Source organism: Macaca thibetana, chromosome 18 (assembly GCF_024542745.1).
Source record: "Macaca thibetana thibetana isolate TM-01 chromosome 18, ASM2454274v1, whole genome shotgun sequence".
Classification (NCBI taxonomy): Eukaryota; Metazoa; Chordata; class Mammalia; order Primates; family Cercopithecidae; genus Macaca; species Macaca thibetana.
Window position 1 is genome coordinate 45,929,423 of NC_065595.1, and position 25,199 is coordinate 45,954,621.

At 38.9% G+C, this 25,199-nt stretch overlaps 1 protein-coding gene and 1 long non-coding RNA gene across 27 annotated transcripts in view; both read right to left on the reverse strand.

Annotated features, from left to right (window-relative positions):
- The window catches only part of DTNA (dystrobrevin alpha), a 403,482-nt gene that overhangs the window by 108,284 nt on the left and 269,999 nt on the right, over window positions 1-25,199 (reverse strand). For all 26 annotated transcript variants that reach the window (XM_050767211.1, XM_050767231.1, XM_050767223.1 and 23 more), the window contains one exon: window positions 15,298-15,378. In XM_050767211.1, coding sequence (XP_050623168.1) covers window positions 15,298-15,378 — 81 coding nt within the window. The remainder of the gene's footprint in view (window positions 1-15,297; window positions 15,379-25,199) is intronic.
- LOC126941069 (uncharacterized) lies at window positions 7,730-15,284 on the reverse strand. The gene is made up of 2 exons (XR_007721081.1): window positions 14,054-15,284; window positions 7,730-9,911 (listed from the first exon to the last, which is right to left on the reverse strand). It is a non-coding gene; the product is annotated as an uncharacterized LOC126941069 (long non-coding RNA).

The following is a 25,199-nucleotide window of genomic DNA, read 5'->3' on the forward strand; positions in this document are numbered from 1 at the left end:
CATGGGCTATGTCTTGTTCATCTTTGCATTCCTCTCAACTCTTTGCATAATACCTTGTTCAAACTGGGTTCTCAATAATGCTTAGTGAATGGAATAGAGTAGGGCACCTACTGGATGCCCGGCATTATACATAATCCTTAGAAGCTTTCCCTTGACCTCAGTGTTCTAAGAAAGCTCCACAAGGCTTTACTGGACATAGTTTTCCACAGCACCTTTCTTATTTCTTATGTAGCAACTTGAGCTGTGGCCAGAATCCTAGAAGCCAGAGGCCACATTCTGAAAGAGCATCAATAGGGCTAGCAGCCATGAGGAATTGTCTCCTACTTGTCCTTTAGAATTTTTGAACTCACTGACCCTGAATTACGTGCCCACCTGGCCAACATAAACTCAAATAGACAAAGTACACCTGGCCATTGAAAAAAGTGAGTAAGCAGCAACTGTATTACTTTTTCTGCATTCATTCTGTACATATATCTATATCTATACAATTCTCTGTACAATGAGAATAAATACAAATAAATAACAAAAAATCTATTTTATTTATTACTTCATTCAGAAAATAGCTGTGGCCCAGCTCCCTAGTGCACAGAAAATTGCTTGGGAAATAGGACTAGAATTTGGGATGAAGAGATCTCTAGGTGGTTAATCAGCAGTACAGGTCATTAGTTATCGTGAGTGAGGTCATCCATAAATCAATATAGCATAAAGAATATGACGAGTGTATCTTTTGTTAAAAAAAATTAAAAGCCAATGGGATAAGTTTTAGTGATCTATTGCACAGCATGGTGACTAAAGTTAATAATGTATATTTCAAAATTGCTAAAAGATTAGATTTTAAATGCTCTAATCACAAAGAAATGATAAGTATGTAAGGTAGATGTATATGTCAATTAGCCTGTTTTAATAATTACACATGTCTACCTTATCATAACATCATATCGTACTCCATACATATTAATGTATACTATTCTTTTTCAATTAAAACAATTTTTTTAAAAAAGCCAATGAAAAATAGTGATGAAGAACCTTGAATAATGAAAATCAAGGGGGTGGTATTTCAGATTCCTCTCGTGTACCTTTTGAAATCCTCTTGGCCCTGCCTCTTTCTCCTGCCCCTGCACATGTGACTGGTACCACATAGATTTCAACCAGGTTGATACAGCTGCAACCGGACAATGGCTGGCCTCAGGCTCTTTCTGCATACCTCTGATGTCTCAGTACAAACACCTGGAACCTAGCTACCACTCACACATATGCAACCTAGAAGCATGAGGCCATTAACTCCTGTAGGTAACCATTGATCAATGCAGGACAGAGCAGCGAGATTAGAACTCCCTCCTTTTGTCTCCTGAATGGGCAGTTCGGGAGTGCACTGGACAAGGTTTCTTGGAAATTCCTGCACTGTCTATCAGCTTTCCTCCCTTCCTAGTTTCAGTGTGTTCTGTGTTCACTATCCCAGTGAGCTGCTTCCATGCAAGCTTTGTCTGGAGGTCTGCTTCCTGGGGAAACAGACTAAACACTGGTCCTAATAAAGTCTCTTGTCTATTCCTGGTTGAATCCTCCCAGAACAATAAACGAGAAGAAAATGATGATTGTGACCATGTTGGAAGCAGATTCTGATTCTTGTTTAGTTATATAAATTTTTCTCAGTTTGTTTTTCACTGCAATATAATATCACTGTTTTTTATTTAGCACTGTTTAAATTGAAAGATAAAATGCATCATATTTGATTATATCAAAAAGGTTGATTATTTTTCTGAGAAAGTAAGCTGCTTAGGAATGGTGCCATTACTATCAGTTTTACAGCAGGTTTGCTGGTCCACATGCTTTTCTCAATGTTCCAGTGTTTTTCGGTGACAAGGCTTGACAGACATTGTAGGACACTAACTGTCTACTATACCACTTGGATAATATTGGGAAGTTAGAAGGCTCTGTAATTACATGATTTTATCTGGTATTTACCCAAGGGAAGCCACTTAATATCTCTTGTACTATGCTCTCCTCACCTTGAACAAATAGAACTTTATAATTTCTGATAGACAAGGAGATAAAGCAGAAGTGCCTAGCCCAACACCATCAATGGTTAAAAATAGCTACAGACAATTTATTTAAACATGTTATAGTTATACTTGATTTTGTAACTACCATAATTATAAGTAACCCCTTTTTCTTTCAGAAAATGACATTTGGCTCATGAGATTGATAGGGCAGATATCAGTTTACGCAGCAAAGTATGAGAGTGGAATTACTATTTGATAGTAGATCCACTATCCACTGTTTGATACTACCGATCTACAAAATCAGAAGCATTATAATAAATAGAACACATATGTTAGATTGTAAACTTGAGGTTATTCTATTACTAAATTTGTATACTAAGGAATATTACTATCTAGAATAATTTAAAGTAATAGAAAAATCTCACTGCACTTTTCTGCTTAAGCTACCCCAGTTAAATTTTTTCCCTTTTAAATGCAAAGATAGTGCCAAGAACCAACACTATCTGATTGACACACTTCTAACTGTTCCTGAGGATGGACTGTTGTTATTATTGGGGGAGGGAGCTTTGAAAAGGGAAGAAAGGGAGAATCCTTTATTGGACAATTACGGCTTTTAGATTTCTTGCTACTGCTGAACATTTTGAAGATGCTAAAGTACGTTGTACAGACCATGCTGAGCAAAGATTTTGGAAAGGGCCTGGGAAATTAGAGTAAGGGAAAGAAAAATTAAATAAAAACTGGGTTTAGGCCAAGGAAAAAGCTAAGTAAGTTATCAGATAGCTACCTCTAGAATGTGCATATCAGGTTTCTTATGATCATTTACAAGGAGCTTGAAGTGACGCTCCAAATCTGAATAATCTCCATGTCCCTCAAGGTACTCAGTAAGTGTCATGCATAGAGTCATTACTCAATAGACATTTTATGAGCCCATCTGCACATATGGGTCAAATGCATTCTGTGTGCTAGACACTGTGGAGGATGTAAACAGTGATAAGACACAAACCAATTCTTATCATCCTGTCTTGTTTTCCTCAGATTACTTGGGCCTATCTGGAATTGTTATTTGCTAGAATGCAAGCAACATGAATGTTTTTTCTGTTTTGTTTACTGTTCTGTCTACAGAGCACCTGGCACATGGAAGGTGATCCATACATAGTTGCAGAACGATTTTTAAAAATACTTTCCCACTAACACGGTGAAACCCCGTCTCTATGAAAATACAAAAAAAAAAAAAAATATATATATATATTAGCCGGGCATGGTGGTGGGCACCTGTAGTCCCAGCTACTTGGGAGGTTGAGGCAAGAGAATGGCATGAACCCTGGAGGCAGAGCTTGCGGTGAGCCGAGATCATGCTACTGCACTCCTGCCTGGGCAACAGAGCAAGACTCCATCTCAAACAAACAAACAGACCAAAAAAACCCAAAAAAACAAACAAAAAAAACTTTCCCTATAGAATATAGCTTTTATATTACAAGTCATTGACAAATAGGATTGTTTTGTAAAGTAATTTTATTTTCACAAATATTTTTTACGGGTACTATGAAGGTCACTTAACCATGTGCTTGACTTTTAGCCATTTTAGTCTATACCCCAGAGGTTAGTCTATTTGGTGGCCATCACTGAAAACAATGGCTGAGACATTTCCAGGATGTTAAAAAAAATAATAAGTATAGAATTTTTGTTTGGGATGATGAAAAAATTTTGGAAATTGATAGTGATGATGCTTGAACAACATTGTGAATGTATTCAATGCCATTGAACTGTACACTAAAATGGTTAAAATGTTACACACATTTTAACAACCTTTTTAAAAAGCATTGAATACATTTAACTAGAAAAAGATAAAATACGCTATAAAAAGAGTGGAGACAATCGGTGCCACTCTACATTGCACTTAATGTAATAAAAAATGCAATTGTCTTTTAAAAAGTCTTTTGCCTGAATACATTAGCTGTTGCTGTTTGGATGGTAAATTGGCTTGGTTTTTTTTTTTAATATTTGTATTTTTAAGGCTTAATGTAAGCATCCCTCCTCATCTCCTGTAGGAGCTTCTATGTATCAAGCTTTAGAATGATCCTCTTAAGTTCCAGTCGATTCTGAAGTCTCCCAAATAACTTAGGAAAAGAAAACCTCAATCTGCTGCAAGACCCTTCTGCCCCTGTGAAACCTCACAAATCCACAGGGCTTTCTCTGTGAGGGGTTTTGCTACATGGCCTTCTAGTCATAGGTTCAATAGCTAGCTTCTTAAAGCTACTAAGTGTTTTAGAAGCCTTATGGCAAGAAAAGTCAAAGTTCAGATCATTTAAGAGGAAAACAGACCTAGGGGTTGATGTGGTTTGGTTCTGTGTCCCCACCCAAGTCTCATCTTGAATTGTAATTCCCACATGTGGAGGGAGGGATCTGTAATACCTACGTGCCAAGGGAGGGAGGCGACTGGATCATGGGGGCAGTTTCCCCCACGCTGTTCTCATAATAGTGAGTGAGTTTTCACGAGAGCTGATGGTTTTATAAGTGTTTGGTAGTTCTTCTCTTGCTCTCTTCTCTTTCCTGCTGCCTTGTGAAGAAGGTCCTTGCTTCCCCTTCCCCTTCTGCCATGATTGTAAGTTTCCTGAGGCCTCCCCAGCCATGTGAAACTGTGAGTCAATTAAACCTCTTTCCTTTCTAAATTACCCAGTCTCAGGGAAGTTCTTTATAGCAGTGTGAAAACGAACTAATACTGTGTGAAAATGGACTAATACTGAGCATTGGGGTAAACCTAGAAGAGATCTATAAATATTTTTCATTTCTGAAATACAACTTAATGCCAACACACTAGGTAGACCACCAGTGGTAATTTATTCATTTAAAATTAATAGGTACTGAACCATACACTTTCTTTGACATCATTTTCTTATTCAAGAGCTTCTCCTCAGTAGTCCCAAAAGGTTAATTTACTTATTAAGTAAGTATTTTTTTGAACACTTACAATGTTCTAGGTATGGGGGTTATGTCAGTACATAAGACATACACTGATCTTTGCCCTTAAGAAGCCTACACTCAAGTTGGGAAGGTGTAATAAACATAACAACTAAGTAAATTACATAGCATAGCATCTATTAGAATGTAATAAATACTTTAGGAAAAACACAAGCAGTAGGACAAGACGGATAGGGGAACTGGAGTGTTAAATGATGTTGCCAAGGTAGAGAGCTCACTGAGAAGATGACAAGTGAGCAAAGACTTGAGAAAGATGAGGAGGTCCACCATTGAGTTCTCTACAGGCAGAGAGTTCCAGGTGAAGGAAACAGCCAGTGCTAAGGCCCTATGTGGGCACATGCCTGGTATGTTTCCGGTGAAGTAAGGAGGCCAACGGTGGATGAAGCAGAGTAACCAGACAGGAGAGTGGGAGGAGATGAGGGCAGAACAGAAAAATGACTTGAGCCTGTGGAGACAACTGGGCCATTTTCTGGACTATGCTTTTACCATGAGGGAAGCGGGGAGCCACTGCAGGAATCTGAGCAGAGAAGTGACAAGACCTAATTCGGGTTTAGATGTCCCATGGAGATTGACTTCATTTTGTGGTAGAAAATATTCATGTGGGCCAGGCACAGTGACTCATGCCTGTAATCCCAGCACTTTGGGAGGCTGAGGCGGGAGGATCACGAGGTCAGGAGATTGAGACCATCCTGGCTAACTTGGAGAAACCCTGTCTCTAATAAAAATACAAAAGATTAGTAGGGCGCAGTGGCATGTGCCTGTAGTCTCAGCTACTCAGGAGGCTGACGCAGGTGAATCGCTTGAACCTGGGAGGTGGAGGTTGCAGTGAGCTGAGATCGCTCCAATGCACTCCAGTCTGGGTGACAGAGCGAGACTGTCTCGCAAAGAAAATGCTCATGTGTTATTTCCCTGTGCAGCTTCTCCATGTTTGGAGGATGTTTTGGGGGTGTTGTTATTCAGAATGGTTGACTTTTGACTTCTCTCTCCCACCTTTGTTATCCTGCTCCTTGTCCAGATCCTGCCTTTGGTTCCTTTTTCTCCCTCTACGATGATAAGGGACTTGGAACTTGATATGGGAAAAGCTTTCAGTAAACAGTGCTGAACCTCATCAGCTGTGTAAAACAAAGTGTCCACTCCCCTTCTAAACCTACAGGGTTATTCAGTCTCAGTCCTGCTTTGAGTTTTATACAAAGCATATGTCCCAGTGGCTCTCACACATCTGAGCAGTCTTCTTTCTCACAGATGTCACTGGAGTGCAGGTCCATGCTTTACTGTGTATAGCAGAAAGTGCAGGTCCATGCTTTACTGTGTATAGTTTTTTATGGCTGTGTGGCAAATAACCACAAAGTCATAATCTTAAAACAAGAATCTTATTAACTCACAGTTCCGTAGTTAAGAAGTTAAGTACGGCATGACTGGTTCCCTGCTCAGGGTATCGCAAGATTAAATCAAGATGTTGGCTGAACTGAGTTTTCTTTGAGAAACTCTAAGGAAAAAAATACTTTCAAGACATTTGTTAGCACAATTCAGTTCCTTTTGATCATAGGACTGAGGTCCCTGTTCCTTGCTGGCTGTGAGCCAGGCGTCTCCCAACATCTAGTGATTGAGCATGTGGCACTTTCCATCTTCAAGCCAGCAATGGCATGACAAATTCATCTGTCCCTTCAAACGTCTGATTTTCTCTTCTGCGGCTGCCAGAGAAAACGCTCTGCTTTTAAAGGGCTCATGTGTTTAGTTCAGGCCCACCCAGGTGATCTCCCTATTTTAAGGTTTGTTGCAACTGTGCAATGTAGCATAATCTAATCACAGGAGTAAATTCCACTAAATTCCCAGTTCTGGGGATTATTCATGGGATTGCTCAGGGGATAGGAAATTTTAGGAGCCATTTTAGATTGTAATTCAAGTAAAGATGTTTTGGACCAGGCATTTGTAGTCAGCACAGAAAGATGTGCATAGATTTGAGAGATATGTGAAAGTATAACTGATGAGATTTTTATAATTGATCCAATTTGGGTTGAGATAAGAGGTCAAAGATGACGCCCAGATTTATGGCTTGAGAAACTTGATGAGTCTTGGTATCCTGTGGGAGCAACCTCTCTTTTAAAAGGATTCTCTGAATAAATATTCCACTTTTCTATTACCAACTTCTATCTCTCTTTTTCTTTACTCTTCAACAAGTGAGAACAATATATTGAAAAAGAAATTTTTATTGCCGAAGAAGTATACTAAAACAAACATGCATTTACGTAAAGTTTCAGTAAGAGAATATGCAAATAGGGATGAATTTCCGAATGATCCACTTTGTACTCACACTGTTCTCCCGATAATCTAGAATAATGCTTGGCATGCAGCAAATGCTCAGTCTCTGTTTGTGGAGTGAATAAATAAATGAGTGATTGCTAATAACAACGAATGTTAACAAAACCTCAGTGAGGAGTGAACCAAGGTGACATCAGGAGTGACTTTCTGATGGAATCTCAGTTGTGATTTCTTGGGAGAAGCTGCTCTCCCATCCCCGTCCTCCCTACTGACCTCTGTTTTATTTCAGTGTGTGCTGGAGGCCTGAGATCCCGGGAGCCAGGCATTGGGAGAACCCCTTCTGGGTATCCCTTCATTGCTCTGCTGACTGGCTCCAAGCCAAGCAGGCAGTTTCCCAGAAACAGGGCTTGGCAGACAACCAGGGGAAGGTCACTGAATCTTGCCTTGGCACCTGTTCGATAGGGTTGGGAAGCTTGAAATACGTTCCTTTGTATGCATCACTCTTTCCCAACTGACAGGAGCATTTTAAGATGATGGTTTTTCCTCAGTTGTGAAAGTAAAAGTGTTTAGTTGGCACAGATTCCATGTATAATGCAGAAGCGGAAGAAAGGGAAGGAAGTCATTGTGTGTTACATCCAGATGCCTGGAAACGAGACTACAGGTGTGGCTTAGTTCACAGGTTATGCAGTGGTAGCAGCTTAAGCAAAGCTTCCAGCATTCTCTAAAACAAAAGTCTGCTAACAAGGAAACAAAACCCTGTATTTTTAAGATCTTAAAAACAATTAAAGGGAAGAAGTAGCTTTAATGAAACCCATATCATAATCATCAGGACTTTAAAATCATTGCTTTTGTCATCCAGAGGTTTACTCTGATTAAGGGGAAATAATTTTGCCATAGGTCCAGGGTGCCAGAGACGAGCAGTTTTTCCATCGTCCTATTACATAAGCATCTTTAATAGGTTTGTTTAGATTCCACTGCCACCACCAACTTTCCCACAGGGAATTTTTGGGAACACTGCAGTCTAGCACAATGCACCTTCCTTTATTCTAAACAAGTATCCAGAATGATTCAACATCAGGAATGAAAATATGCAGTAAAAACATTTGCAACAATACAAACAAAGATAATTGTGCTCCAAAGGTTAGTCATCTACAGTTTATTTCCCCAACTGTGAATATTCCCGCTTTTCCTGCTGGCCTCTTTGACTAGGGAGAATCCTCTGATCCTTCTCCTTTAAATACATTTCTTTCTCTGGTTCGATTTCTCTTGCCTCTATTTCCGACATTCAACTTTATTTTTACATCCAAGATTTTATACATCGTTATCTGAGAAACACAAGAGTCTATGTTCTTGAGCGGTGTGGTCGATTCCTGGTGCGTGGTGTCACATACTTTCTCCTACTTATTCAAACATGAATCCAGGGGCTGCTGTGAAGGGATTTTGCAGATGATATTATGATCCCAAATTAGTTGACCTTAAAACATGAATATCATCTGAGTGGGCCTGATATAAACACGCGAATCACTGAAAAGCAAAGAGTATTCTCTGGCTAGTCACAAATGGGGAAGTCAGAGAGGACACACTAGCTGGGCTGGAAGAAGCCACAAACTCCCATGCCCTGAGCAGCCGACAGGGCCATGGGGCAAGGAATAAGGGAGGCTCTAGGAACTGAAGGTAGTCTCCAGCTGACAGCCAGCAAGGAAACAGGGCCCCAATCCTACAACCACAAGAAAATAACATTTTCCCACAACGAATGCACTTAGAAGAGAACCCTGACCTCAACATGAGAACCACAGACCCAACCAGTACTTTGGTTTTAGTTGTGTGTAAAGCTAAGCCAAAAATCCAGCCATGCTGCATTGGATTTCTGACCTACAAAAACTGTAAGATAATAAATGTGTGCTTCTTTAAGCTGCTAAATTTATGGTAATTTGTTACCCAAGAATAGAAAATTCATAGTGGCAGCTACAAATCCACATATTTAAACATGAAGCAGGGAAGAGGAATATATTGATACACTAACTGGAAGAAAAATGAGTGGGATATAACTATTTACTATGAAAAACATAGCTCAAGGCTACTCTTGCCACAAAAGACAAGTGTTCTTCTATTCACCTGACTCAGTGAGAAATGAATCTAGTGGAGCATATTCATTCATTCACAGAATATTGATTCAGGACCGACTAGTTATATGGGACTCACTTGGATTACTTTTATGGTGATAGAGAAACATTTAGGTAAAAAGATAACTGCATTTTTTTGGTTCACAAGAAATTTGAAAATAAACTCAGAGATAATAACATAGAAAAAGTAGGTGTTCTAATAACATATCTGAATGAAGGATACCTTTAAAATATTTCAATTTCTAGAAGAAGAGTATGCTGAGAAACTCTGACAGTCCAGATACAATTATAGACTCCTCTTGGCCTTTTAAACAAAACTTTAATTAAATTTTAGTTGATATGACTAACAGAAAGAAAATTCAGGCTATAACCAATAGGGCTAAAAGATGGTGCAATGTTAGCTGTGGGTGTAGGATGGAGTGTTCCCTTGCCTTCTGAATTTTGTTCCTACTATTAAACAGGAGGGATTAGACATTTCTGATTTATTTCTCTTGTTGTCCTTTGTTGTTCACGAATTTAGGGCTGCCTTTCATTGACTCCAAAGTAATTTCTGAAAAAAAAAAAAGATCTGCTGACATTACAGGCTATCTGGATCATTAACCACGTCAATGCTGACCAAGGAAATAATGTTCTAGTAGAAACATCTATTTGTCTAAAATAAAGGCTGAGATGATGCCATTTTATATATCCTTATAAGAGTTTATGGGGTATTAATTTTTGTGGAAAGTTAACAAAAAATCTGGAAGCTAAAGAGAAGACTATTGATTAAAAAGGATTATTTAAAATATTATTTGTATTCTTTGTTCTGCTCTATTCCTTCTAGAATATAAAATAATCAACTTGGTGTCCCCTAATTTTTTAGAAACACTCATTATTTTATTCTGTTAGAGAATGTGCCAGTTACACCATGGGGAAGGTATGGCAGGGTACAAAGATAAATGGTAAGGGAAAGAAGCGATTTGGAAAGGAGAACCCTTTGACTTAAAAAAAAAAGATGGGTTTTTACAAGTGTCTTTTTTTTTTTTTTTTTTTTTTGAGACGGAGTCTCGCTCTGTCGCCCGGGCTGGAGTGCAGTGGCGCGATCTCGGCTCACTGCAAGCTCCGCCTCCCGGGTTCACGTCATTCTCCTGCCTCAGCCTCCCAAGTAGCTGGGACTACAGGCACCCGCCAGCACGCCTGGATAATTTTTTGTATTTTTAGTACAGACGGGGTATCACCGTGTTAGCCAAGATGGTCTCGATCTCCTGACCTCATGATCCACCCGCCTCAGCCTCCCAAAGTGCTGGGATTACAGGCGTGAGCCACCACATACAGCCTTATAAGTGTCTTTTACAGCAGGGATTGGTCAACATTCTTTTTGTGGACCAAGAGACAAAATCAGGGATATTATATCAGTACATATATAACAAGAGAGAAAAAGAATTTACACAACATTTTTGCTGAAGTTAAATATCTAATAATTGAGTACATGAAGAAAATACTGGCCTATCAATGAGAAGAATGTAATTCTTCTTGGGAGTACACATTTTTAAAAATTGGGGTTACAAGTTAGTGTTCCATTATTGAATCGATTACAAATATTCATCTGTAAAATCCATTAGTTCATTCTCTATAAAAAAGTAGGTTCTGGGCCACATTTAGTTCATGGGTGACAGTGGCCACTTGTTCAGAGTCCTTTTAGAACCCTGGGAACTGATTATTCTCGGCATACATTAGGAATTGAATAGAAGAAAATAAACATGAATGTCAGTGATAGGAGCCAGTTGTCCATATGGAAAATCATAAACAAAGTAGGCAAGGGCTGTGGGGAAGGAACTATAGGGAATTAACCAACATTTATGAAATTTGGATTTAGATAATAGATTAAAAAAGAAATCTCCTGAAAACCTACACAGTCTGTGCTTTATCCAGACAATATTCATCTTTTTCTAGGTGATAGCTTTACAAGAGCCAGTTTTTGTTTTTTCCTCCTTTATGTAGTTTTAATACTTAGTTTTGTTAGTATATGCAATGAATTTTAAATAAGGTATGGAGCTAAAAGTAAACAATCTATTTTCATTGAAGATCCATTGACTTCTATGAAGTAAATACTATAATAAGTTTCTGCTCTTGTTTGAATGTTTGTGTCCCCACCAAATTCTCATGTTGAAACTTAATCCCTTAATGCGATGGTATTACCAGGTGGGGCCTTTTAGCAGGTGATCACGACTTGAGGGCAAAGCTTTCATGATGGGGATTAGTGCCCTTATAAAAGAGGCCCCAGGCCAGGCGCGGTGGCTCACGCCTGTAATCCCAGCACTTTGGGAGGCCAAGGTGGGCAGATCACCTGAGGTCAGGAGTTCGAGACCAGCCTGACCAACATGGTGAAACCCTGTCTCTACTAAAAATACAAAATTAGCCAGTCGTGGTGGTGCATGCCTGTAATTCCAGCTACTCAGGAGGCTGAGGCAGGAGAATCACTTGAACCTGGGAGGTGGAGGTTGCAGTGAGTTGAGATTGTACCATTGCACACCAGCCTGGGTAACAAGAGCAAAACTCTGTCCAAGAAAAAAAAAAAAAAAAAAAGTCCCAGAGGGCTGCCTTGCTTCTTCAACCATGGAAGGACACAGTGAGAAGGGGCCACCTATGAACCAGAAGGCTCCTCTCCCTAGATACCAAATCTGTCAGTGCCTTGATTTTGGATTTTCTAGTCTCCAGAATTATGAGAAATAAACCTTGTTTATAAGCCACCCAGTTTATGGTATTTTTGTTAGAGCAGCCCAAACATAATAAGATACTCTCCAATAAAAAAAAAGCACTTACAAATATGCTACCTACATTTTGTTTCTTATTTCTTTTATTGTAGAGTAAAACTCCATTATAAGGTATCATAATTTATTGTGGGTTAGGTTTACTGCAGACTAAAATTACTTTCCTCTAATCAGGTCATATATTCAATGTTGACTAATGTTATGTCATGTAAACATCACTGCTTCTGGTTGGTTAACTTTCTAGAAGGAAGGTTGCAACTTTGATTAAGATAAGCCAAGATCAATTATGTAAGCATTTTACAAATACCTCTGAATATCACAACTGTTGTATTTATTGTTAGAAAGGAAAACTCTGCAAAGGCATATAGTACTTGCATTTAATGCCTCTGATCAGGGTAGAAACAATTTTTTAAAAGCTTACTTTAGCAAAGCATTCACAATATGCTTATTTTTCTTCCTTGGACCTTAACTTTGTCTAACTTTTGTAGAATGTAATATATTTTCTTATCCTGAAATACAGGAATTTTATAAGGTACATTGTAAAACAAGTAAGACTTTCCTGATATCTCCTTCTCTAGGAAAGTCCTACCATGGACCCTCATCCCCAACAAGTCAGGGCACTGACTCCCTGAAGCTCTCACATACCACGTACATATTTCTATCATTATCTTTCTACATGGTTTTATACATCTGCTTAAAAGTCCACATGCTCAGTTAGATTTTGAGCAACTTGAAGGCAGGGATTACATGTCATTCATCATCACACTATCCTTGGTACCTAGCACAATATCAAACATATAGCAGGAGCTCATTATACATTTACTGAATTAAGAGGTCAGTGAATGGACACACTGAAGGGCCACTGGACAGGTATAAGCTTCTATTTTCACCCAGGGATGGATTAGCATCCTCACTTCTTCCCTACTGTTTTTCAAGAAATTCCAAGACAATTCTAGATGCAGGAAAGGATGTGGACCAGAAAAGTATAGAAAGAGGAAAAGGAAATGGCCAAGAATGAGAAAGGGTCTTTCTCAGAGAGCAGGAGGCATGGGATAAGTCCTGTGGACCACAACTGGGGACAACACGGTGTGTCTACCTTAATGTTGAGTGCAGTGTTGCCAAGTCCCTGATTCCCTGAGCCCTTCCCTTCCCTTCCTTTCACTTCCTTTCTTTCTTTTCTTTGTTTTCCTTTTTTGCTTTTTCTGGGGGTTCCTTCTTACCATTTTGTAGTCTTTTATTGGAAATCTCTAGCTCTCCTGAAAGGAGCCTAAGGAAGGCTCTGCTTGGCAAAGCTCTAAGGAGGACAGAGCTCCTACCACTTACCCTCTGCCTTCCCCTCCAATTTTAAAGCCATTGTAGTGGTAACACATGATAAGAATGTGGGACAATCACATCCCTTTTAATTGCTGAAAACACGGAGATTCTTCCTTTTGTTTTTAATCTGGGTGATGTGTTTGAGGGGGAAGAGGAAACTTCTTCTGTGGGAACATTTTCCTTGGCCCCTAACACCAGCACTGGAAATGGCTTCATTGACTCGTTAGGACTACAAATAGAGCAAGAAATTCTTTCAACATCTGTAATACTTTTCTCACTACTCATTTTAGATTGCTTTAGCTTCCTGTGAGGAGTCAAAACACATATGTGATGTGTGACCAATGCTATGGTTTGAATGTTTGTCCCTTCTGAAACTCGTGTTGAAACTTAATCCCCAATGAGGCAGTGTTGACAGGTGGGGCTTTTAAGAGGTGATTGGTCATGCGGGCTCTGTCCTTATGAATGTATTAATCCACCCATGGATTAATAGGTAATTACAGGAGTGAGGCTGGTGGCCTTATAAGAAGGGGAAGAGAGACCTGAGTTAGCATGCTCAGCCTCCTTGCTATGTGTGCCCTGCACCATCTTGAGACTCTGCAGAGAGTCCCAGTAGTAAGAAGACTCTCACCTGAGGCAGCCCCTTGACCTTGGACTTCTGAGCCACCATAACTGTAAGAAATAAATTCCTTTTCTTTATAAATTGCAAAGTTTCAAGTATTCTGTTATAAGCAACAGAAAATGAAAATAAGACAGCCAACTTATATTTTTCTTCTAACCTCTCCTTCCCCAAACTTTAGTCCCATTTTTAGCCACTGGGGCTGGGGAATAAGATGTAGATGAGAACTTGAGGAATAGATGCATACTTTGCATCCTCACAGTCATGATCAGCTGTAAGCCTAGAAGCCTGGGGCTGAGGTGGCCTGCCCAGGGCCCTAAGAAACACCTGCTGGAGACTCTGAGAGGGTAGACATGTGGAGACGCCTGGTTTCTACCTTTACCGTGAGTCTAATGACCATGCCAGTTACAGTAGAATTATGTGTGTGTATCAGGAGAACATTACGGTTTTCATTTTTAAGAATTCATCCAGTATTAATTAAAAAATGAGACATTATTAATTTTTATAAGTTTTTTTTAAAAAGAAAAGAATAAGTTCTTACATATGAACTATGAATCAATATTTTTTTCCAAGAGAAAATGGATATGGTAATACAATGGAGGTGTTGGCCCAGCAGAGATAAGACTGCTCATTGTGACTAGTGATCTAGCTTACTGCTTACATTTTTACATTTGAAAAAAAACTGGAGCAAGTTCCTTTGCTTCTTTAAGTATTGTCTCTTTTCTTATTTTTGTCTGATGTACGCAAATGTAGTTAAAACTCTGACACAAAGGGCTAATTTTGCTCTTTCAGAAAAAAAACTTAAATGTTTTCCAAAAGCTTTAAAATATTTTCCTGTCCTTGTAACAGAAAGTACAAATATAAGGGGGATTTAGTGTTTGATATTTTATAAAGTTCTTGGAAACCATTTTGATGGCACTGCATTTATGATACCAAGGTTAGAGAAAAGAAGAAAAACATCCATCCAGATTTAAACCCTTCCAAGGTCAGAATTATATTGTATATGTATCCAGAGGTTCATCCTTTTAGTATGAACTAAACAGTTCATATGCTTTAGTATTTAAGCATAATTCAGATTTCAAGGCTACTTAGGAGTCATCTCTACCATTTCTACAGCATAATACCCCTTTTATTGTTGTGTAAACATATATGAATATTATCAATATTTGTAAGATAATCTAGTTTAATAAACTTAGTACCAAATGTAAACTCTAGGATTCCTGATGGTAATTAGACCAATCAACTGGCATACTTACAATTGCATTTCTTCTGAACAAACCTAAGCTTGCACGCTGTTCTGTAGGTGGAGAGTCGGATGCGATCCAGATCTTGAGCCCCTAGTGCGGGGAAAAAGGACACATATGGTATGCCATGTGCGCAGAAAGAAATTTACAATGTTTACAAATAAAACAACTGCAGATATCCTTACACCTAATTTTATTTTTATTAGAATATAAATATAACTTTAAGAATTGAACAGGTCTGTCCTATTCAAGGACAGGTTCTTCAGGTTCTAGGGAAAAAGAGCACACACATGTAATCAACATTGGAGATCAGGTTGTAAACCATATTCATGGATCAAGAAACACAGTGTCATCCCTGTTGTATCCACCACTTCTGAGAACAATCTGCTCAAGCTGTGACCTACAGTGAAACAGCTAGATCATATACATACTATCATCAAATAAGCATTTAAAGTGCATTGCTATTGGTCATTAGAACGTGGCTGTTAGGTGACCATGTACTAACTGTTGAGCATCTTCTCTGTATGCCCTTAGGCCAATTGCTTTTAGAGCTTCAATTTTCTCACTTGGAAGAGGGGGATGATGATAATAGTAGTACTTATTTCACTGGACTGTTGTAAGGATAAATGAGTGAATATACCTAAGGCACTTAAACACTGTCTGGCACACAGTAAATGCTGCATAAGTATTCATTTTTATTACCAATAACTTTCTTGCGATCCTTCCTGTCACTCTCAGAGGAAGAGATGCCTTTCTAAAACAACCTCTACCCTTTTTTTTATTGTGGCTTCCAGTTCCTTCCTAACTTGAAGCATATTCACTGTATTCTTACACTACTTTCTTTATTACACTCTTCCACTTAGGAGTCCAGCATGGCTCCTGATGCCCAGAACATCAGGTCTAAAAGCTCTGCTCAGAATCCAAGCTTGTCTGCAGGTTCTTTCTGGCTTACCTACCTAAGGACATTGCCCACTACTTTCTACCACAGAATCTCTCCTAGGTAGGCTTGGTCAGTCTCGTCTCAATACCCTGCATATGGGCTGCTTGTTACATCAAGACCTGAGCTCCTAGTATTCCGCCCACCCTCCTTTGAATGAGTTAATCTCTAGACTGTCTAGAACACATTAGACTTTCAATAAATGTCTGCTTTTCTCAGTTTCTACATATTTGTTTTTTCTAAGCCCATGTTTGTGGTTCATAACAGATATAAAGGCATGTATTGAACTTTTATCTTTACCAGTCGTATACTAATAAAATGTGCTATGTGAATCCTTTAGAGTAAAACAGAATAGCAAGTAAATGAACTATCCTGGAAGCAATGATATTAGAAGGCCAATTAAGTGCTTTCCCAGTGAAACTCAGGATGAATTAGCAAGTGTCCCTCACTAGGGGATTTAGCATTTCCTCAACTCAAACCAGTATCTTCAGATTCACTGAAAGTGTTGTCAATAGTGCTATTACTTTGTGGTTTTATCAAGAAGATCATTAAATGGTCACTCTTAATACAGCTTATTATTTGACAAACAGGCTTAGCAACACTGAGCACTTGAGGGATTAAAGAGATGGGGAACTCTCCTCACCCACTGCAGGAATTCCCTTAGAAATGTTCTCAAGAGATGAACATTTAGCCAATGGCCATGTAGGATTATTTCTAATGATAGAGAAGATTATTACTTGTGAAAATAAATGAACTTTAAAGTAAGTAAACTTTAATTCTGTCACTTCCCAGTTGTGTGAGTTTCACCAAGTTTTTCCATGGCATCTCAATTTCCTCATGGATAAAACAAGATAAAAATATCAACTTTACTGGCTGGTAATAGACAGATATAAAGTCTTGACTTCTGCACTGGGAACATAATGACCACTTAACAGTAAATGGGCCATTTCTGAACAAAAATATGTGATAGAAGTGTCTTTTTTATGTTTGAGCTTTGATTTGCCTCCTTGTAACTTCAACTTATTTGATCTGGTTTCCCCTGGAGTCACATACTCTTTCCCCCTGCCACTTGAGAATTCATTTCTCAAATATTGCAAAGCAGCTACATTATCATTATTAGTGTCTTCATTACCATCTGAAAATTATGTGCAAAAGTTCTTGTCATCATGGACTTTAAAATTTAGCTGGGCAGGTAGCTTCTCCTTGGCTTTTTTTAGGGTAAAAGATGTTCAACTCCACGGCCATTTCAGGTATAGTGTTTATCTGTCTGGCACCCAGTAGGGCTTCAATTCATGGCAGTTGTTATTATTATTTTCATTATGATCAAGCATGGTTTGAGACCCCTAAACATTCTAGTCACCCTGTTCTGTGACTGGCTAAAATCTCTGTAAAATTAGGTGTCCGAAATTAATCCCAATAGCGATTGCTTTACCTGTATAGAATATATAGAAAGCAATTATTACTACCTTTGATAAGGACTCCTAACTAATGTGATCTTTTTGAAAAAATAGATGGCTTATTATGCCACTTTTATTAAGTTTGAAGTTCATTTAAAAAAACTACTTTGAAAAATCATATGCACTTCTATATAAGTCAAATCTTTTCTATTTGCTATTTAAATGCCTATTTTGGAGCTAAGGGTAGGACTTCGTATGTATCTGGTTAGTTACTTTTAAAATTTAGCTCATACTTTGAACTTTTCTGAATCTTTTAAAATTCTTCAGTTGTCACTGGAACTTCAAAAATCTTTCCCAGTTTCATGCCCTCTGTAAATCTGAGAGACTCATGTGGGGAATGAGCTCTCTAGGGTGCCCGATAACCAGAGACAGAGAGACTATCAGAAATACCTGAATGCTAAATCTGCCTTTGCTCCCAGATGAGGATGTACTTTTATTGGTGCTAAGTTTGGCTCAGCAATCAGGAGAGTCTCAGTATCTGTAAATAATCACTTAAAAGAAAACATTAGGGGCATAGATTATTTGTGTAAGTTCTTCAAGCATAATGATTTAAGCTCCAGATGAAAAGAGGTTTGTGATGTGCTACATAGTTAAGTTTCTCAGTTTCCGCAAGACCTTACCCTCTGAGCACAGTAACCCTGGCACCTCTGCACTTTCCTCTGATGGAAGTCCTGGGGGAAATATGGCAAAGGTGCACTTCTCCAGGATGCAGTAAAGAAGGATGTGGAGATGCTGCTTTGGGCCTGAAGTGCACTGACTGCTCTCTCCTGTCCTATCACTATGTGGACTTAACTGACCCTGTGTTTTGTTCAAGAATCAGGAAGAGGTCTGTAGGTCTATAAATGTTGTATAAATTCTTCCTGATTGATGATGTAAGCCCTGAATATTAAAAGGGATGTGGTGAACAATAAAATTTAGTGTGTCAGATATAGCAGCACACAACCATGCACAATCAATGTATGTGTTAACTGCAGGATCCATCCAGAAAGGGACCAGAAGAAGCTGGGCTGAGATATGATACATAGCCTCTTACTCTGTTTAGCTACCTTGTCAAAATAAATTTTTTTTTCTCTGCCCCAACAAACCATGAACTTAACCCAGTTTTACATGTGTGGTCTTTTCTTGAAAGTTTATAAACCCCCAAACCTACTTGCGATTAGTTGTGTGACTTCTGTGTCTTCATTTGAGTCACTGATTAAAACCAAGGACCAGAACAGGGCCACAAACAGGGCCTTCCAGGATACTACTAGAAGCCTTCCTCCAAGTTGATAGACCCATTAGTTGTGGCTTTAGACATGGTCATGACATTCCCTATAAATCTACCTAACTGTATTGTGACCCAGTCCACAATTCCCCAACACATGCACAGTCTAAGAGTTTTTGTCAATATCTTGCTGAAATTAATGTTAATTTTTATCAGATGGTATTTTCCTGATCTAGCAGTCTGGTAATCTCATTAAAAAGTGTTATTAGCTGACTTAATTTATTTATTAAAAAGATAGAATTTAAATAAATGAGTAAAGAAATAAAATCAGCAGAGCAATCTTTGCTTTTAGCATGTTGACATGTCTAGAATTACTACTATATTTTGGCCAAGATCTAGAAAAACATCCATTTCATTACAAAACTTATAACCAGTTCATACCCTAAACTCCAAAGAATCTATACTTTTTAATAAAAAAGTACAGAATTTTCCCATCCATTTTTTTCAATGTACTCTTCATTATTTTTCGAAATAATGGATAGTGGTTGTTTTCTGAATTGTATCACTGGGATATAATTCTTTAAATCTGGAGATTCCACTCATTTAAGTGATTTCCTAGTTTTGCTTCATGCTAATACAGTGGGGGATGGCATACATAATTAAGGGTTGAGATAAATACTATTTTCTCTACTTCTACATATATTTGAAACTTTTCATAGTAAGAAAAACTAAAACAAATTTATTTAAGGCAACTTAGTGCTCTTGCATCATCTCCTCAAGCCTCTTGTACCCATGTCATAGTTGGAAGGAAGTAATAAATATGACAACAAAGACACAGTTAAACTCTGATTGTTTGCACTGTTAGCAGCTTATATAAAACATTGGGTGATTTTTTCCTTTCTTTAGCCCTTTTTAAAAAGATTCTCTTTCTTCCCTTCTCCCTCTATCCCTGCTTCCCTCTCTCACTCCCTCTCGCTCCCTTCTTTCCTTCCACCTTTTCCCTACCCATTCATTCGTTCATTCAACCAACCAATCAACCAATACATCAACCAACCAGTCTTACCTAATTTTTGGTTTTAGCTTTTGCACTCTGAACATTTTCACACAGTTTTTGTATGTTTTGCCTTCTATATTTTGAAAGCTTGTTATAAAACCTTCTATTAATATATAGCCATTTGATTCTTAAATATCTCATTCATTTAAAAGTTTTGCTAAACATATATTTACAGAATAAAAATGAAGCCTATGATGAACCTGCTGCCTGAACTCTGCCACACTTTATCACTGGCTGTGTGTGTGTGTGTGAAGGAGGGAGGGAGAGAGAGAGATACTGAAAGAGAGACAGACAGAGAGAGAGAGAGAGATACTGAGGGGAAGGTTAAGGAGTTTAGGGGTGAAAACTAATTGCTACCTTAGGTAGCTGAATGGGATAGAGTCTTCCCCATTGAGCTAAGTAAAGTACAAACAGGGAGGAACAGGTTTGTTGATGGGTGAAGATAGTTTTGGGCTAAAGAGTTTGAGTTGCTGGTAAGATGTCCAAGTGGAGATATCCACAGGACAGTTGGATATAAGGATTAGTGCTTTAGTATATTCCAGAAATTATCAATAAGCACACAAAATGTAGTAGTGTGCTCGATTGGGCCAAGACTGAAATATTTTACCAACAGGAGACTCTGCACAAGTAGGGCTATTCTATATTTCTAGTGACAAAATGAGGCACAAACTTGGGAACTGGAGTGTCCTCCTCGCTTCTGAACTGTGCCCCGCTGCTTGGCAGTTGTTAAAAGACCGCGTGGCTTTGGGAACAGTAGAAGGCAGCCGTCTTGGCAGGGATGATAGGTATTTTTGTGATGGGCACTATTAGTGGAGTGACAATGAGCCCTCCTCAAGCTGCTTCATTAGCAGAAGACTTGACAACAAGTAGGCAAGGCTGGAAGGGAAGTTTAGTTCATGTGCTATTTTGGATAAGCTGGCTCATGAGAAATGGGAGGTTGTTTTGGGGGACTCTGAACACTCAGGAGTCATAGCAATAAAGGTAAAGACTTGAGAGAGAGACAAATTGTATACGGAGAAAAATGGTCAAGAAGAAAACTTTAAATTCTCTGACTTCAGTGTCTAGAGGGTACTAAGAGACAGAGAGAAGTAGAGGAGACAGAAAAAGCAGGAGACTAGGCTAGGGTGGTGACAGAGAGAATTTCTCGGGTGGCAATCCATGGTGTTAATATCTTAAAGAGACTGAGGAACATGAGAAACGAAGAAGCGCGTGAAAACAGTCATCATATCCATGATAACCTAGGGTGGCGGAGTCATTCATGTCATTTTTCTGAATTTTTGAGATTGGTGTTCTTAAATTCATAGTGTGCATTTCAAAAATCATGCCCTAGGTTCCTTTCCAATCGTGCATGTGCTGACTCCAGCCAACACTCTCAAGGACGGCCTGCCTTCAAATAATTCAACAGTACTTAGGCCCGGCACAGTGGCTCACGCGGTAATTCCAGCACTTTGGGAGGCCGAGGTGGGTGGATCACTTAAGGTCAGAAGTTTGAGACCAGCCTGATCAAGCATGGTGAAACCCAGGGCGTCTCTCCTAAAAATACTAAAAGTAGCCGGGCATGGTGGTGCACCTGTAGTCCCAGCTACTCGGGAGGCTGAGGCACAAGAATTGCTTGAACCCGGGAGGCGGAAGTTACAGTGAGCCGAGATCACGTCACTGCACTCCAGCCTGGGCGACAGAGTGAAACTGTGTCTCAAAACATACACAAAAACAAAAGCCAAAAACAGTATTTGTTGAGTAGTTTCATTTGCCTCCCTTTGATTTCAGGTCCCGCCTCTGCTGAGAGGCCAGTGGCATCACTCTCATTTCTCCCCAAGACCTTCCTTACCTTGTTAGGCAGAATTCCATGTTCTCAAAGAGTGTTTTCCAATCACGTCCCTTCCATTAAAACCTACCCATCCTGTGCCCCATCGGCTTTTAAACGAGCATTGATTCAGCATCTAAGGTGAATGATTTGAAGGTACATGTCCTAGGTCTGTCCCTAAAAAGGAGTTCACAGCAGTGAGTGGTATGGACATGTTCACAACTACCATAAAAGGCTAAGTAAATGTGCTCTGAGAGTAGAAAAACAGAAAAGGAGAGTTTAATTCCAAGAACAAACAATTTATTCTGTTAAAAGTCAGTCTGATAAACTTACTTGAGCTGCTAAACTTATTTGATGGCTGAAAAAGCCAAGGTGAGGATGACGTTTATATATATATATTTTTTTTCTGAGACGGAGTCTTGCTCTGTTTCCCAGGCTGGAGTGCAGTGGCACGATCTCGGCTCACTGCAAGCTCCGCCTCCCGGGTTCCCGCCATTCTCCTGCCTCAGCCTCCCAGGCAGCTGGGACTAAAGGCCACCACGCCCGGCTAATTTTTTTTTTGTATTTTCAGTAGAGAGATGGGATTTCACCATGTTAGCCAGGATGGTCTCGATCTCCTGACCTCGTGATCCACCCGCCTTGGCCTCCCAAAGTGCTGGGATTACAGGAGTGAGCCACCGCGCCCAGCCGATGACGTTTATAGTTAACTAGAGGGTTTTTCTTTTTTCTTTTTTTCAGCTGTAATCCAAGGTAGTAAGCAAACTGATAATTACGGCATTATTGTGAAGACAATATTTGGTTAAGGGAGAACTTGTACAGAATTTCTTAAATCAAAGTAGGTGATCACCCAATTTTTTATATAAAGCTATTATTTCTGTTTGTTTTTTAGTCTATGCTTCTCTTAATTTCATTTCTTTGCTGTTTCTTCCTGCTTCTGCTGCTTACAGTAATGAGCTCAGAGTGAATGTTTAACACATATGTGCTGCAATCACCTGAATTTGCCAAATTTTCTTATCAATTTTTGTTATCAATTGCTGTTCTTTACCTTTTCTAAGACCAAGACCTCCTCAACTTGCCTGACTTTAGATAGACTTCTTCCTTCCTCTAGGCTTCTGACCTCTGTTTTCTTACAGCATTTACTTTAGAAAACTTTTCATTGTAAATTCTTTCTCTGCCCCTTTGAGATGTAAATATCTTGCCAAGTTTACAACCCAGGAATGTCTTTCTCAAGAATGTGGGTGCCAGCCCTTTGAAATATAATCATTGAAGGAGGTATCACCTCTATCTCCAAGTCTTATCGAGAGGGTAGAAGCCTAACTGTTAAATGTGACAATTAGCAAACAGATGGCCTAATCACATTGACCAATCTCCTCCCTGAAGTCCTCCAGTATTTTTCCCCAGTGCTTAAAAGTCCTTCCTGCCTTTTGTTCCAGGGAAGTTGAGTTCAGTCTTTCTTCCCTGTTGCAATAGTCTTGGATAAAAGTGTTCCCTGCGTGTTTAACTCTGTCCATTACAACTTTTCTTTCACATTTGCAATTTCTAAAGCAAAGAATCTCATTGGCACTTTCTTTTGTTGTTTTTTCTTTAAATATTTCTATATAATACTTAGATGAGAAGATTTACAAGTCTAGTCCTTTTTGCTCCCTGTCTAGAAAGCACAAGTTCCTAGAAGTTACTTTTCGAATCTTGATGTCAGTCTTCTCTGATAAGGGTTTCCTTTCCTTTCTTTGGTGTGCTGCTGATACAGCTGGAATACCCATATATTTTTCAACCATTTAACACATTCTCAATGATATTACCTTTCTCTTTTGTATGACAGTCTACATGTCAAAATCAATTGCTCCCTTTGAAACCAGCCAATTGTTTTATCCAGCAGAATCCTACTTATTGTGGATGTGTCATACTTAGTGCTGATATAAACATGTTGCTCAAACTAATGAATTGTTAAGGCCAGACATGTTTAGCTGTTTTTGCCAACATTTGATTTGGAACACCCAGGGAGGAAAGATACATATTTGTTTGGCTTGTTTATCTATTCTGACCATTAATCACAAGAACTCATAGAACTAATAAAGCTGCAAGACATCACTGTAATGTTTCTATGAAAAGATAAACTTATAATTTGGGAACTGAATGCACGATTTTCCTAAGTCTCTGTCACTTGAAAAAAAATTTAGAGTTGTCTTATTTCTGTGTCTCCAAAAACCATATTGAGCTTTCTTTGAGTTGGACAATTTTAATTCAATAAACATTTGTAACGTATGTATTTGTCTGAGCCAGGCACTATATCAGGTTCAGAAAGCATTGGGATACGTAAACTCAAAGGATTTACAAAATCATGAAACGAGCATACTTTTATAGTTCTTACAGTGTGCTGTCTGATGCAGTCTTTAGTGTTATAATGGTAAGTTCAAAGATTTCCCCCGAGATTTTATTGCCTTTTTAGGGTAAATATTTTTTTCTACTGTGTCTGAGAAGATACTGTCCCATGATGTACTCTTGCCTTTTTAATACAAGAATGTGCTGTTGGAGGATACCTGTGCTGCTTTGGATTTTGTTTAGATGGACAGGTACTCACTAGGCTCCTTGCTCTGTTGGATTTGTAACTGCACAAAGGCCACAATTCCAGGTGAAGACACAGTACCACACATGGGGTCTAAGAAATTGCAAGGCCTGGCTGAAACTCTCCCAAACACTCTAAGCACATTTCTAAAAGTGGAAAAAGCAAGGAACACGATTGAGATTCCCCACATCAATTTTAATTTTCTTTCCTCTTTGTTAGTTCTAATGCTGTCTTGGTACCACCAGATTATTGGGGAATGATAAAGGAAAATATGAATCTTATTATCTGGGACTTAACTTTTTCTGTTCTGACCCTCATTCTTGCCAATCCCTTTCAATCTTTAGTAGGAACCTAATTTTGTCTACTGCCTTCTTAGGGAAAAAGGCTTACCACTCACTCCTGCTCATCCTCATTCCATATGCAGGAAGAAGAGATAAAAAGACATGAAGAGAACCATGCTTTTTCCTTTACAACATTCAACTTGAGATGTGTGGTTTTCCCCCTAATGTCAAGTTCTTTTTCTTTATGAAAAAGAAAAATGGTCTACAAGGGAGATGCTACCAACCAATTACTTATACAGCAACTGTGCACTTACATAAACCAATAGCCTTTATTGAATAGATTCTTCACTGGAGTCAGTAACTTAGTTTGGGTTCCCTTGTGTAGCAGGTCACCTCTAAGCTCCCTTTATCTTTTATTTTCCTTAGTATTTTTTAAAAAACCAGTTTGCAGAATAGATTCTCCTCATGTAGAACATGAAGTCTGAATGACAGTTTATAGTTTGGTCCAGTAATTGTGCCTAACTTCTCCTTTCCACGTAAACATATGATATCACTTCGCAGGGAAGAAAGTCAATAATTCATTTCACAAATTTTATCTAGTGCCTACAATATGC